General features: G+C 47.7%; 1 protein-coding gene across 2 annotated transcripts in view; it reads right to left on the reverse strand.

The window, feature by feature from the left end:
• The window catches only part of TTYH2 (tweety family member 2), a 104,737-nt gene extending 91,184 nt beyond the window's left edge, over positions 1 to 13,553 (reverse strand). The window contains exon 1 of one of the 2 annotated variants that reach the window (XM_077328286.1): positions 13,369 to 13,553. In XM_077328286.1, coding sequence (XP_077184401.1) covers positions 13,369 to 13,500 — 132 coding nt within the window. In that variant the 5' untranslated portion in view covers positions 13,501 to 13,553. The remainder of the gene's footprint in view (positions 1 to 13,368) is intronic. The other variant, XM_077328285.1, reaches the window with a different exon arrangement.
• Positions 13,554 to 13,963: the final 410 nt, after the last annotated feature.

The following is a 13,963-nucleotide window of genomic DNA, read 5'->3' on the forward strand; positions in this document are numbered from 1 at the left end:
ACTGTGGTGAGGTGTTTCAAGGTCAGATAGCGATCCCCAACCTGTGGGCCACGGACCACATGTGGTTCTTCGACTAATTGGAGGTGGGCCCCGAAGGACGCCTTCTCCCCCCCCCCCCCGGCCATTTACTTCATCCCCCCCAGCCCTTTACAATACACTTCATTGTTGTGGCATGACTGTATCTTATTTTGAAGGGTGTTTTAACATTACCATAGCGATCAGAGAGCGCCAGGGCAGTGGTTGAGAGTAGAGGAGTAAACTACCCCCCACCCACACACCGGGCCTCAGTAAAAGGCGTTGAGTGGTCCCCGGTGATAAAAAGGTTGGAGACCACTGAGATAGGGCACTAGTAGCTTGGTTTGGTGGAGGCGGAAGACTACCAGCTGTGCTACTCTTGTTTTGAGCTTCCACAGTTAAGGAGGCATCAAAGATCACACTCAGGTTCCTGATCATTTGTGCTGTTTCAAGTTGCACACTGTTCAGGCTGGTCTGACCCTTTCCCACATATCCAAAGGACCTCCATTCTTGAGAGATTGAGTTTCAAGCAACTACACTGAAACCATTCCACTACAGCTACCAGGCATCTGGCCAAGGAATCCAGGGGGTTATCAGGCTGGCCATCTATCAGAAGACCAAACTGGAATTTATCGGCACACCAGTGACAGCCGAGGACATAGCTTCAGACCAACTGGGCAAAAGGATGCATAAAAATGTTGAATAGTGTTGGGGAGCGAATTGCCCCCTTTGGCACTCTGCAACTGAGTTCACGGTGGTGCAAGTGGTTCTCCCCCAATTACCGCTCTTTGTTCTCGACCTTGGGGATAGGAGGATGGCCATGTTAAGGCTGTTCCCTGAATCCTCACATCGACGAGACAGTGAGCAAGCTCGTGGTCAATGTATCGAATGCAGCTATCTGACCTAGTAATATTAGCATCGCCAAGCTGCCTCAGTCCAGTTGGTCATCCGTCAGAGTAACCAGTGGTTTCTGCATCACATAGCCAGATCAGAAACCATATTGGAAGGGGTCAAGGACTGAAGCTTCATCCAGGTATGCTAGTAATTGGTCAGCTGCTTGCTCCACCACCTTCCCCAGAAGTGTTGGGTGAGAGACGGAATGTGAAGTCTTGCAGGTCCAGTGACAGTTTCTTCAAAAGGGGACTTACCACTGCTTCCTTCAACCCACTCAGGAAGATCCCTGATGATAGGGAGAGACTGATAATCTCCTGAAGAAGGCTTCCTATTTTCTTGTGGCTTGTTTTTAGGAGCTATGATGGGCAGGGGTATAGAGGACAAATGGTGGGCCTCATTGAAGCTAGCAGTCTGTCAACCTTAATCTGTAACAGGTATCTGAAATGATTAAATCCTTCTCTTGGAGATGGACAAGGGGCCTCTAGTTCTTTTACTGTGGCAGTGGTTGGGGCGAGAACGTCAAGATTTTATCTGCAAAAAGCTTGCAAATGCCTCACCGCTAATATCCAACTGGTTTTTAATTTGGCACTCTTCAACTAGGGTGGTTAGAGAATGCACAATTTTGAACAATTGTGCTGGGCATGGGCTAGCGGATAATTTCACAGCCTAGTGGGTACGATTGGGGACAATTTGTGAGAGCCCTAGTGTTATCATGGCAGACATCAGGTCTGGGCCTGAATGTGAGGTACTCTCATTCGTGTGGACACTGAAATCGCCCAAGATGATGGGTATTGCAACACCCAGGTGGCAGTTGCCTCAAGTAGGCCCAACAGGCTAGCTGCTGGTATATTAGGCGGACAGTACACCAGCTAGATGTCTAAGTTCTCAGGTCTGTTCCAACTTAGATCAGCACACTTGCTGCCTGAGTTTGGCACAACCCACCAGAAAAGATGATATTGGAGAACTGGAAAGGATGTGGATTGGATGAAGCAGACTGGGAGATGGCAAACCCCCAAGGGCATGGTCCCACACAGTTTCCTTTCCTTTCCAAAAGCTCTCCACAGCCATGACATCTGGAAACTTTTAATTTTCATGATTCAGACTAAACTACGCTTAGTACTGTGTGACATGACTATGATAAATTTCAATCCATGACATATAATGATGTGACAGCATATCTTTGCACCAGAGTCCAGGTCTTGTCCTCAGTGTCCAGAAGCTTTCCTCCCTGCAGCTAAAGAGAGATGTCAAACAGGAAGTACAACGCAACCCTACATTGTACAAGTGCTTCTGCCCTTTCAGTTTGGTTTGATATAACATTGCTCTTCCCCCCTCCACCCACCCCTAGAACAGCAGCTATGCTTCTGTTCCAGAGTCTAAACACCACCTATAAAAATGCAAAATGTCAGCTGCAGGCTCACACATTGATCTTGTGTTAATAGAAAAACTGTCCCACTTAATTACAATGCAGCTGACTTCACCTAATGTGGTGGTTGGTGCGAGAAAACTCTGAAGCCTGCCATCAGAAGCATTTTTAAGAAGCTGGCATCAGTGAATTATTAAAGCATCCTTCAGCCACAGGGACATGGCTGCATCTGGGTTTCCAAGCATCTCAATTAATGAACTGCATGCTGTGGCAAACACTAAAAACAGGGTCGCAGAGGATGGTGTACTAATAGTCTGAGATCCACAACACACCAGAGAAGACCTGGGTTCAAATTCACACTCTTCCATGCAACTGTCTCAGTGATTTTGGACCACTCATTCTCTACCTCTTAGGGTTCTTGTGAGAATAAAACGATGTGGGATGGGAGACTAGGTGTGCCATCCTGAGCTCCTTGAAGGGAAGGCTGGGATAAAATTCTGCAATAAATGAAATAAAATTCCTTTATGACCACCTAAGAAAACTGCCAATATATTCCAAATGCATTTGCTTTAAATGGATAAGACGAAACAGACTTCCCACCCCAATAACACATGAAAAGGAGCATGAAAGATCTCAGGCAAGTATTGGGTGATGATGAAGGAATACTGATAGACAACACAAGGAGGTTTTGGAGGAAAAGGTTGAGATGTACAGACATTTGGAAATTAAAAATGCACTCCTTCCTCACTCCGCTACAACCATGTGGAGTACACCAGCCAAGGGAAAGAAGTAGCACCGCCCGCTTAAGCGGCTAAGCACGGCTGCATTTGCCAAGGCTTTGTGCCTTGATTGCCAGGCATTTTAGTGCATCTGCTGCACTGGAAAGCAACAGGAGCCAAGTTTTAATTTGGCAGTCCTTCATTATTTGCCTTCACACAGGCTTCTTTTATTTTTTGTTGTGGCTTCACAGATCACATATTGCCATGTCTCGCTACCATGCACAGGGAGTGGGAGAAAGGGAGAGGGAGAGAGAGGCAGATCCAGATACTGATACAAGGCATGATGCTACGAATTCAAGAAATAGTGAAAAGTGTGTTTGTACATACAGAAACAAAAATATAGTAAACACAACCTTTGCAAACAAGAAAACACCAGTCCTTCCATCTAAATACACAGCTGTGGGAGTGAATGACCCTCTTCCCACAAAGGCATCGTGAAAATAGCTCAGAGGAGGCATTAGGATCCCCACTTTCAACTTGCCAACAGGCTGCACCACCTTAAGGAGCAATTAGCAGCAGCACTGAACACACAAAGGGCATCTTATAAATCCGTCATGAAGCCCCATTCATATTTCAGCCCACACGGATACCAGTCATCCTGTCAGAAGCAGTCATTAACAGTGGGATACGACACAATTTCACACACACACACACACACACACCCCACAGTACTCACATGGGGCTTTCCCAAAGCCAGCACATGGAGGTTTATACTTTCCCTCTCCAAGTCATCATACCATTTGGCCCCAGGGGGGAGGGGGAGGCAGGCGAGCAGCTTCCTGTCCTCTGCCTGTGGGACCCCACCACTGTCATGAACCTGATGTCACCTGTTCATGTCATGGGGTGATGTTATGTTGTGAATCTGTATCCTGTCCACAACATGTTGATATTACAGTTTGAATTTCGTCAAGATGCTCTTTCTGCCTAGTAACTGCTCATTCTAGCTTTGCTTGACCAGAGGACTGGGGGCAGCTGGGAAATGTAAATTATGTTTTTCTAACTTTGTGACCCCCAGGGAGGCTGGCAGTAAATTCCATGTCTTTTCAGGCCCTCTTTGCAAACTCATGTCCTTGGGTAGCAGACAGCGCTTAAATAAATACATATTTTATTTGTGTGCTGACCCATCCCTGTTAGCTCAGGGCTGGAGCCCCTGTGGGTGGGCAGTGTGGGACTGATTCAGGCAGTGCAGTCCAGCTAGACCTCTGTTGGGACTGTGCCTGCGGTGGGCTGGGCTAGCAGGCAGTTCAAAGGGCATGGAGGCTGGCTCTTTGGTGCTCCTGCAGTGGCTCAGCTGTGGATTCCTTGCTAGGGGCTATGCCAGTACCACAGGGCATGGAGTGTAGTGGTGCTTCTTCCTGGGGGTTGCCACAGTATCCTGCCTTTTGAGATGCATGTGCTGCTGCTATAGGAGGTTGCACTGGAGATCTGGTGGGTGGGCATCGGCCCAGCCCTGGATGGAAAGCCAGCTTGGCAGTGCCCAAAGCTCCTTCCTTTTACTATAGCCTGTCATACCTGCTCCCCCTACCTTTTCTAGAGCTCAATGTATTTTTTCAACAACAGGTTTTACTTACTAGTGCTATATGTTGTCAGCTCAGCTACCATCCTTTTCTCTTTTGGCAGATGACAGTCCAAGAGAGAGGCATAGAGCTTGTGAAAAACATAGGAGATCCATTGCTTTCTGTTGCTGGGGTTTGAGCGTAGGTGGACTCAAGAGTTCTGAGCCATCAAGTCTCTCTGCTCTTGCCAAGCTGTGGGGCTTAGCAATTGGGTTCCTTGGCTGAGGACCCAGATTTCATACTCCCACTCTTCTTGGTTGTGATCTGCTCTCTGGTCCTGGGGTTTGTGTGTAGGCGGACTCAGGGCTATGAGCCACCAAATCTCTCTGTATGGGCAGAGAGAAGCACAGTGTGAGCACAGAGGTTTAGCTCGTCAGTTCCTTGGATGAAGGCCCACTTATATAGAATTGCAGGGAGGTGAGCCACAGAGCTCAGTATTGGGTCTGGCACTTTTCAATGTGGTTTTTATCAATGATCTAGGTGAGGGGGTGGAGGGACTGCTCATTACATTTCCAGATGACATCAAATTGGGAGTAGTAAACACCCCAGAAGAGGGTGTTCAACAAGATCTGAGGGTTTCATCTTCTCTTCAAGTAACAGGAGTGCAAACTGGCCTGTATCTGCAACTCACAGATTAAAGGCAGCATTGCAGAGCTCATGGAATAAAAGCAGGAGCTCTGCAAACAAGTGTGAAGGTTTCGGGGCAGCAGATGTGGCCTGAGGGAGCATCAGGTGGAAGAGGGGGAAGAAAAGTCCAATCTGGCAGAAACTGGCAAAGTGAGTGGTAAAGTCAGCAACAGGGAGGCCAGGAGTGCCACAGAAGAAGATTCAGCAGAGGAAATGGTGAGGGGGTACCTCAATGAATTCCTTGACCTCGCCACCACCAATTTCCTCAAACAATGGTAATGCAAGGGCACAATCTGTATAAATTGGCCAATCTATGGCAATGGCCATGAATCTTCTCTCCTGCTCCCCCACCAGCATCCAGAGGAAGCTGGGAGACAATTTCAGCCCACACCACTCCCACCTGGATCTGCCAGGGTAGATAAATTGGCCTTCCTGAAGGTCAACCTCCCCTTGCCCCCCCCCATATTCCCCATCCCTCCTCCTCTCTGAGTGAGCCAGGTGGGGAAGGGCTGGCCACACACTTAACCTGACCATCTCCCTCATAACAAAACACCTACCTCATGAACCAACATTGACCTCATGGAACAACATCCTCAGCAAACATATGCTTGGTATAGTGGTTAAAAGCTTGGTGTGGTGGTTAATAGCAGTGGTTTCTAATATGGCATAAAAGTGGGGTATAAAAAACCTCTTCTTCTGTACAAGCAAGACCCTGTTTGAATACTCCTTTTAATTGTGACAGAAAGCCCTGTTGAATAATATGAGACTTATTTCTGAGGAAACCAGCATAGACTTGCTCTCATAGGCATCTTTGGTCCAGATGTTCCAATTCTGGAGAGATCATATAAAATACAGAAGGCTCAATTAACAATCCGCAGGAGAAAAAGTGACTGTTTTGTTGTTCTCCTGACTCAGACACAAAGACTTGCAATCAATTTGGCCACAACATCTAGCTGCCATATCTCAGAACCAAAATTGAGGTTAAGCCACATGGCTGCCATCACCTGTTCTAAGACAAGAGGTTTGCAGCCTTGTGCTGAGTTACTTGGAATCTATTTTATTCTATTTCCTTTGAGGCTCAAAGAGGCCAATTTCAGATAGGTAAAGCCTGCCATGAAAACCACATCCGTAAGTTCTAGTAAGCAAATTACAACTCTCAACTTGTCCCCAGCAATGGTATGTGTTATGAAGCTGTAGAACTGCAGTTGTGTCCATCACAACTTAGCACTCAAGACACCAGAGCTCAGACACAGGAAGTCTCCAAGTGTCTGTCCACGAGCAATGGGGGCACTCCATACTCAATGCTCCTCAGGAGGACTCTAACCTTCAAAGCAGCTTTTGAGGGATCATAATGGGTTGTTATCCATATACACCGTACTGTATGTAACCTCTTTGGATCAGTCCTTGCTTTAGTCAATTCAGTTCAGCAGCCATGTTTTAAAGGCTATTAGAACACCCACAGTCTACTTCCTACAGGTCAAGACTGAAACATTCCTGTGCTTCCTTTTTCCAAATTGAAGCTCTGTTCAATTCCATTAGTTTGTCTACTTGGCACACCACCAACAGATTGGCTGCAATTATATCCCTATAAGTGCAGTATCCCACTACTTTGACTCTTCCCCCTCCAGATCTGTCGATACCATTACCCACTTTTGCAGTGCTAGCTCTTGGCATATCAGAGATGAGTCTCAGATACATGGGGAACGAGTCAAAGTCCTGGATTCAATTAGCCCGGTTTGCACTCGGCATGCCTGCCAGCGTAATTTCAAAGCTCTCACCCGCAAACAAATATCCAGTAGACACAGGATTTTGAAATGGGCAAATAGAGGTGTCAGGGATAGAATTACACAGTGGAACTCATTATGATAGGACAGCTACTTATCAGGCAGCAGCTGACAAATGGAGCGTACAAAGTATGAGCAGGACATAATCCACTCAATGTGGACAGCCAGTAGCCAAAAGAAAAATAGTTTTGGGGAGGAGGTAGGTAATAACCAGTTTCTACAAGGCTTTTCCTGATGTTAATCAGAAAATTGGAAAACGTATTCACTGTTCTATGGAAAGAGGCTGCTTCTTAACATTTTGTATTTGAGAGCCTGTATATGGACCTGACATGTAGGAAGGGTGCTTATATGAGCAGATCTGCTTTAACCTTTAAAATGCACATGGCCATCAGTGGGGAAAGACTTGTTTGTCTTTTAAAAGGGGAAAGTAACATTTCCTATCTTTTAGAGTATGAATGCATCCTTGTTAGCTGGGGATCAGTGCTCCAGGCTTAGCCTTCATGTCAGGAGCAGCCTGGACATACAGATGCAGAAAAAGAAACGAGCGAATGTCAAGGCAAGTCATATGAGGAAAGGTTGTGTAAAACACAACAAAAAGAAGAGAGACCCCAGAATGGCTAGCAATTGCTGCTAAGGCAGTGGTTCTCAACCTTCCTAATGCCGTGATCCTTTAATACAGTTCCAAATGTTGTGGTGACCCCCAACCATAAAGTTACGCAAGTGTTCTTACACAGAAATTAAACTGAAACTGGCCAATGGCAAGAAGATCCATTGTTTATGATTGTATATAAATTGGGTTTTTTCGGGGTTTCTCAGTTCTGTTCTGCCTCTTGTCCCACCATCCTGATCACACTCTTTTCCACTGATCCAGACAGACAAACACTCCATCTCGATCTACCCCCCCCCCCCGAGGCTGTTGTGTGGATGGCTCCCCCTCCCCCCGCCAAGCTGCTTGCCCTGCCGCGACCCCTGTGAAAGGGTTATTCGACCCCAAGGTTGCGAACCACTGGTCTAAAGCTGTCTATCCTTTACTTAGTGACATCAATAAAGAGTATCCTTTTAGCACCTGAGAATGGGCATAGCACAGAATTCACCTAGGCAGCTTTGACCACTATGGTGAAAGCAAGCACCTTCCCCCCGCCCCCATTATTTCCAATTTAGAATGTTAGCAGTGCCTATCATAGTACTGATTTCTCATTACACATAACATTGCTTGGGATTTCAGCTCAATTTCAGATACGAATTCAGATTGTGAAAATATAAAGTTAACAGATTAAACTCTTGAGCAGGGGTAGTCAAACTGCGGCCCTCCAGATGTCCATGGACTACAATTCCCAGGAGCCCGCTGCCAGCATTCGCTGGCAGGGGACTCCTGGGAATTGTAGTCCATGGACATTTGGAGGGCCGCAGTTTGACTACCCCTGCTCTTGAGCATGCATATAAAACCTAAAATGGTTTGTTGACACGGTTAAAATCATTGACACGGTTACCAGGCTTATCTTGTACTATGTCACTCATCTAACATTTTCTGTAAACCGCCCTGACCAGCAAGGGAGGGCATTATATAAATGCAAACCAATAAATAAAATGGGCAGAACTGTTGATGTATGTAGTTTTTAATATACTTTAATATATGGTCTATATCAGTAGTCCCCAACCTTTTCATCAGCGGGGACCGGTCAACGCTTGACAATTTTACTGAAGCCCGGGGGGGAGGGCTAGTCTTTTGCCAAGGGACGTCGTCACAACTGCTGCGAGCCCCTGCTCCACTTGCTTTCCCACTGGTGTCCCTGACTTCCCACCGCTCGCTGGGGGATCCCCAGCTGGGGAGGAGGACGAGGAGGAACAGCGGCCCGGTATCAACTGATCTACGGACCAGTACTGGTCCCCGGCCCGGGGGCTGGGGACCACTGGTCTATATATTGATTATATTTTTTAAATGACTGAAATCCCTGACCTTTAACTGTCAGGCAATGCAAAATGCTCTTGGCCATCAGAACTGGATTTACAATTGCTTAGCACAGTGGTTCTCAACCTGTGGGTCAGGATCCCTTTGGGGGTCAAATGACCCTTTCACAAGGGTCGCAGCAGGGCAAGTAGCTTGGCAGGGGGTGCGCCATCCACACAACAGACTTGTGGGGTAGATCAAGATACAGCGTTCGTCTGTCTGGAGCAGCGGAAAAGTGTGAGATCGGTGGGACAAGAGGCAGAACTGAACCGAGAAACCCCAGGGGAAAAACAATTTATATACAATCATGAACAATATTCATACTATTGGTCAGTTTTGGTTTAATTTCTGTGAAAGGACACTTGCATAATTTTATGGTTGGGGGTCACCACAACATGAGGAACTGTATTAAAGAAAGGGTCACGGCATTAGGAAGGTTGAGAACTACTGCCCTAGGGGTTCTTGACAGCCATGGAAAGGTTTCCCAAATGGATGGGAGTTAATTAATTTTAATATATCTATTGGTTCAAACATTTATCACGTGAAATGACCATATATGGTCATGTCAATCTGCCCCCTCCCCATGGCTAATGTTGAGCCTGGAGAGGTTAGGAGGGGAGGGGCCCTGGGTTTGTGTGTGCACAGCTATGCTTCCCAACCGTATTCTGCAGGATTGTGCCGCTTCTGGGGTTTTTCAAAGCCTGAAGAATGTTTCAGGCGTTTTTCAACAGTAAAAAAGTTGAGAAATGCTATTCTAGGACTTATGACAAGAACAGCTTTCCTACACAACAATATACCAGTTCTTTAACTGGAGGAAGATTATCTGGGAACAGGCCAGCCTTATCAAGTTCAATCCCCCCTCCCAGTAATACAGCTCAGGGATTCTTTACTTAGCATATTTTCCCTGAGTTTTAGTCTTGGAAAAGACCTGTGCATTCCGTGTGGTGCTAAAGAGCTATCTGATCAACTACTGGCTTGTAAATACCGTATTTGCCGGCGTATAAGACGAATGGGCGTATAAGATGACCCCCCAACATTTCCACTCAAAATATAGAGTTTGTTACATTACATTACAGTACTGAAGTGCACCCGGCGTATAGGACGACCCCCCCCCATTTGGAGGCATGTTTTTCAGGGGGGGGGGAAGTAGTCTTACGCGCCAGCAAATACTGTACTTTATTGGAGACACAAGTCTTCCCAAAAGGTCGAAAGTGGAACCCAATACAAGCTCAATTCTATTTATTCAAGACTGCCTGGCATTCAACACAGGAAGTAGAATGAGGCATTGAAAAAAAGGATTGAAACCTTTCTCCCTCAGTCCTGTCCAACATCCACACTACTGAATAGTTCTAGAGCAGGGGTAGTCACCCTGTGGTCTTCCAGATGTTCATGAACTAAAATTCCCATGAGCCCCTGCCAGCATTTGCTGGCAGGGGCTCATGGGGACAGTAGTCCGTGAACATCTGGAGGACCACAGGGTGACTACCCCTGATTTAAATGCCTCCCCCCTGATCCTCCAAGGCTGAAGAAGAGGCATGTAAAGGGTCTGCCAAGTAGCTGCTTTGCACGCTCTCTTCCCTTCCCTCCCATGGGCAGGATGCAATTAAAGGGTGTGCCAATAAGCTGATTTGTTATGACCAGCTGATTGGTGTGCCCTTTAAATGCCTCCCTCCACTTTCTCAGACAATGGTAGAAGGCAATGGAAGAAGGGGGGAGGCTGCATATTTTAAAATATTGGTGTTTAAATTCAGCAGAATTTGACCCAGTAAAGGGTAATTTGAGGTGATTCAGATTCCAGCAGAATCCAAAACAGTTTTATTTATTTATTTATTATATTTATATACCGCCCTCCCCGGAGGCTCAGGGCGGTTTACATAAGGACAAGGAACAATACATAAAACGGTCTATAAAAACATGTGAATAACCTTATAATAATAATAACTAATAGTTGTAACCATATAACAATGTAACAGTATAAACAACATAACAATACAACAGTGCAACAATACCAACAGGTCCAGAGCATATTGGTGGAATTCTGAGGTGGGGTAGGGGGGGAAGCAGGGGCCCTTTGGTCGCTGTTGATTGTGTCTGGTCTCAACCAAATGCCTGGCGGAAGAGCTCCTTTTTGCAGGCCCTGCTGTTTAAGCTCCGCCAGGGCCCTTATTTCCTCCGGGAGCTCGTTCCACCAGGTGGGGGCCAGAACAGAGAATGCTCTGGCCCTGGTTGAGACCAGACGGACTTCTTTAGAGCCAGGGATCCTTAGCTGGTTGGTGTCGGTGGAGCGCTGAGCATTTTGGGGGGCATAGGCGGGGAGGCGATCCCTCAGGTACACTGGACCCTGACCGCTTATGGCCTTGAAGTTGAAACCCTGGAGTTTTATGAAGGCCCTGGAAGGGTTTTCTGAATGAGTGAATTTTTAAAAACTGTTAAACATTTACTGGGGAGATGACCATATATGGTTATGTTGACCCAACCACACCTCCCACAATGAGCAATGATGGAAGGAGTGAGAAGGGAAGGGGCCCCGGGAAGGCAGGTACTTAGTTGTGCTTCCCAGCCATATTCTGCACTATTGCGCCACTTCTGAGGTTTCTCTGTCTGAAGAATGTTTCAGGGGTATGTCAATGGTAAAAAAGTTGAGAATGGCGGACTTAAAGAGTGCAATCCTCTCTCAACCACATCTTCTCCAGGCTGAACATTCCCAACCCCTTCAGCCTTTCCTCAGGGCTTGGTCCCCTGCCCCTGACTCATCCTTGTCACTTTCCTCTGCACCCTCCCAATTTTGTCCACATCCTTTTTGAAGTGAGGTCTCCAGAACAGCATTCAGTACTCCAGGTGCAGTATACAGTGGCATTATGACATTTTGTGATTTCACTGCAATGCCTCTGTTGATACAGGTCAAGATGCATTCGTCCTCTTTACTACCGCATCACACTATATGCTCGTATTTAGCTTACAGTCCACAAGGACCCCAAGTCCTTGTTCACACACACACTGCTACCCAGAAGTGTATCTCCCTCCACTTGTTATTTTTGTGACCCAGATGTATAACTCTGTACTTCTCTTTATTGAACTGCATCTTATTCTCATTTGCCCACTTTCCCAGCATGTTCAGATCTCAATGAACTCTATATCTTCCAGGGTGTTTGCTACTCCCAATTTGGTGTCACTTGCAAATTTAAGTAGTCCCTCTGCCCCATCAACCAGATTTGATAAAAATGTTGAAAAGTACCAGACCCCCGTACAGAGCCCTGTGGAACCCCATTGCTCGCCTCCCTCCAAAGCAGCTTTTTGCTCCAAAATACAAAGACCAAATACACAGCTATTGTCACAGCTAATGTCACAGCTATTACAGAAGCAAAGCTGTATCTAGGAACAGAAGATGACCCAGTCCTTTAACAGAGGTTTCAAAATACAGAAGCAAAGTTCATTCTAAATGGCCAGAATATATCCAAAATAAACCACTAATTAATAGAGGTTAATGGGAGCATTATTTACACGGTTCACATCAGGATACACAAAGGATCTGCAGGCGGACAAGGGATTCAGCTACTGAGAAATTGTGCAAAGGTTGTTGTTGTTGTTTTTTTTACCACATCAACATAAGCTCAGAGATAAAAGGCGGTTTGAGATAGGAGACAATGGACAAAAGAGGGAATTCAGTACAAGGAAGCCTAATGGAAAACACCCCATTCACATGTTGTCAAATCACAGCCTTGAGAAACACATCTTGTTATTTCAGCCTCGGCGTATGTTCAATGGCCCCTCAATAGCAAGTGCAGCTGCAGACCACTCAGAAACTTGGATCCTTCTTTACGGTGGCCATCACGAGGTGAGCTGGATTTCTCAGCTGATCTGCCGGGGAAAGCTGGAAATGGGCAAGTGGGACTAGGAGGCCCGGCTGGAGGCCCAAATTCGGGCGGGCAGGCTGCTTTATGGGGGGGAGGGGGCTGGAGACCAGCGGTTTGGTTCGTGCCGGCAGACAAGGGTGCTTTACCAGCGCAAGGAGTCACGGCATTAGGCAGCAAATCACGGCGCGCTCGCGGGAATGCACGGTGTGGGTTTCAGCAGCCATTGGGGGAACAAAGAAGGCAGCGAGTAACGGCAGAGAGGGTCCGAGGGGGAGGGGGCAGGATCCTGCTAGGGGTCTCTGGAGAGGGGACCCCTCAATGGGAAAGACTGCGGTGGACAGCAACGACCCCCTCCACCCCATCCCATCCCACCCCCCGCGAAGAGCAAAGCCGCGCTCAGGAGCCCCTTTCCCACCAGCTCCGGCGAGGGCTTGCCTGGAGGCGAGGATGACGCAAGGGGCGCCGTAGGCAAGGTCAGCCCCACGGTGGAAGCAGGGGCACCAGCTGCTACGAGGGAAACGTGGCTCGGGCGGGCGAAAGCGCACCTGCTGGTAGTCGGCGTCCTTCGGGCGGAAGGCGCTGGAGACGGGATGCAGGCTCAGGCTCAGGTGGGGGAGTCCGTGCAGCCAGGACGCCCACCACGGCGCCAGGTAATCCGCACGCGCCGCCGGCAACATCGCGCCCCGCACCTCTCCCCGCCGCTGCAGCTGCCGGCGCCCGAATCAGCCGCGCACGCCCGGATGCCTCGCCCCGCCCCGCCAAGACGCGAGGAAGGGCGCCGAGAGCGCGGAACCTTCCAGGCCACGCGTGGGCGCCCCCTGCGGGATGCACGGAGCTAATTCTTCGGCATGGCCTTGCTGTGGCTTCCCACGTACCCCTGCCACGAGGCGCTTTCCACCCCTCATGCCCATCATCATCATCATCAGATTAGAGTTTACTTTTATAGCCTGCCCTTCTCTGGTTGACTCAGAACAGGTAATGTCAGATAAAATGAGAATATAAATAACACATCTATTGCAACTTAAAATTGTGTTTCTTTGTCTACCGCCTTTCTAGAGCGGTAAGTCCTCACACTACTTGCCGCTCTCCGAGATGGTGCCTTCTCTCCAGCGAGGAAATTCACAAGTACCTGCCCACCCA

The sequence above is a fragment of the Paroedura picta genome, chromosome 3 (assembly GCF_049243985.1).
Source record: "Paroedura picta isolate Pp20150507F chromosome 3, Ppicta_v3.0, whole genome shotgun sequence".
Lineage (NCBI taxonomy): Eukaryota > Metazoa > Chordata > Lepidosauria > Squamata > Gekkonidae > Paroedura > Paroedura picta.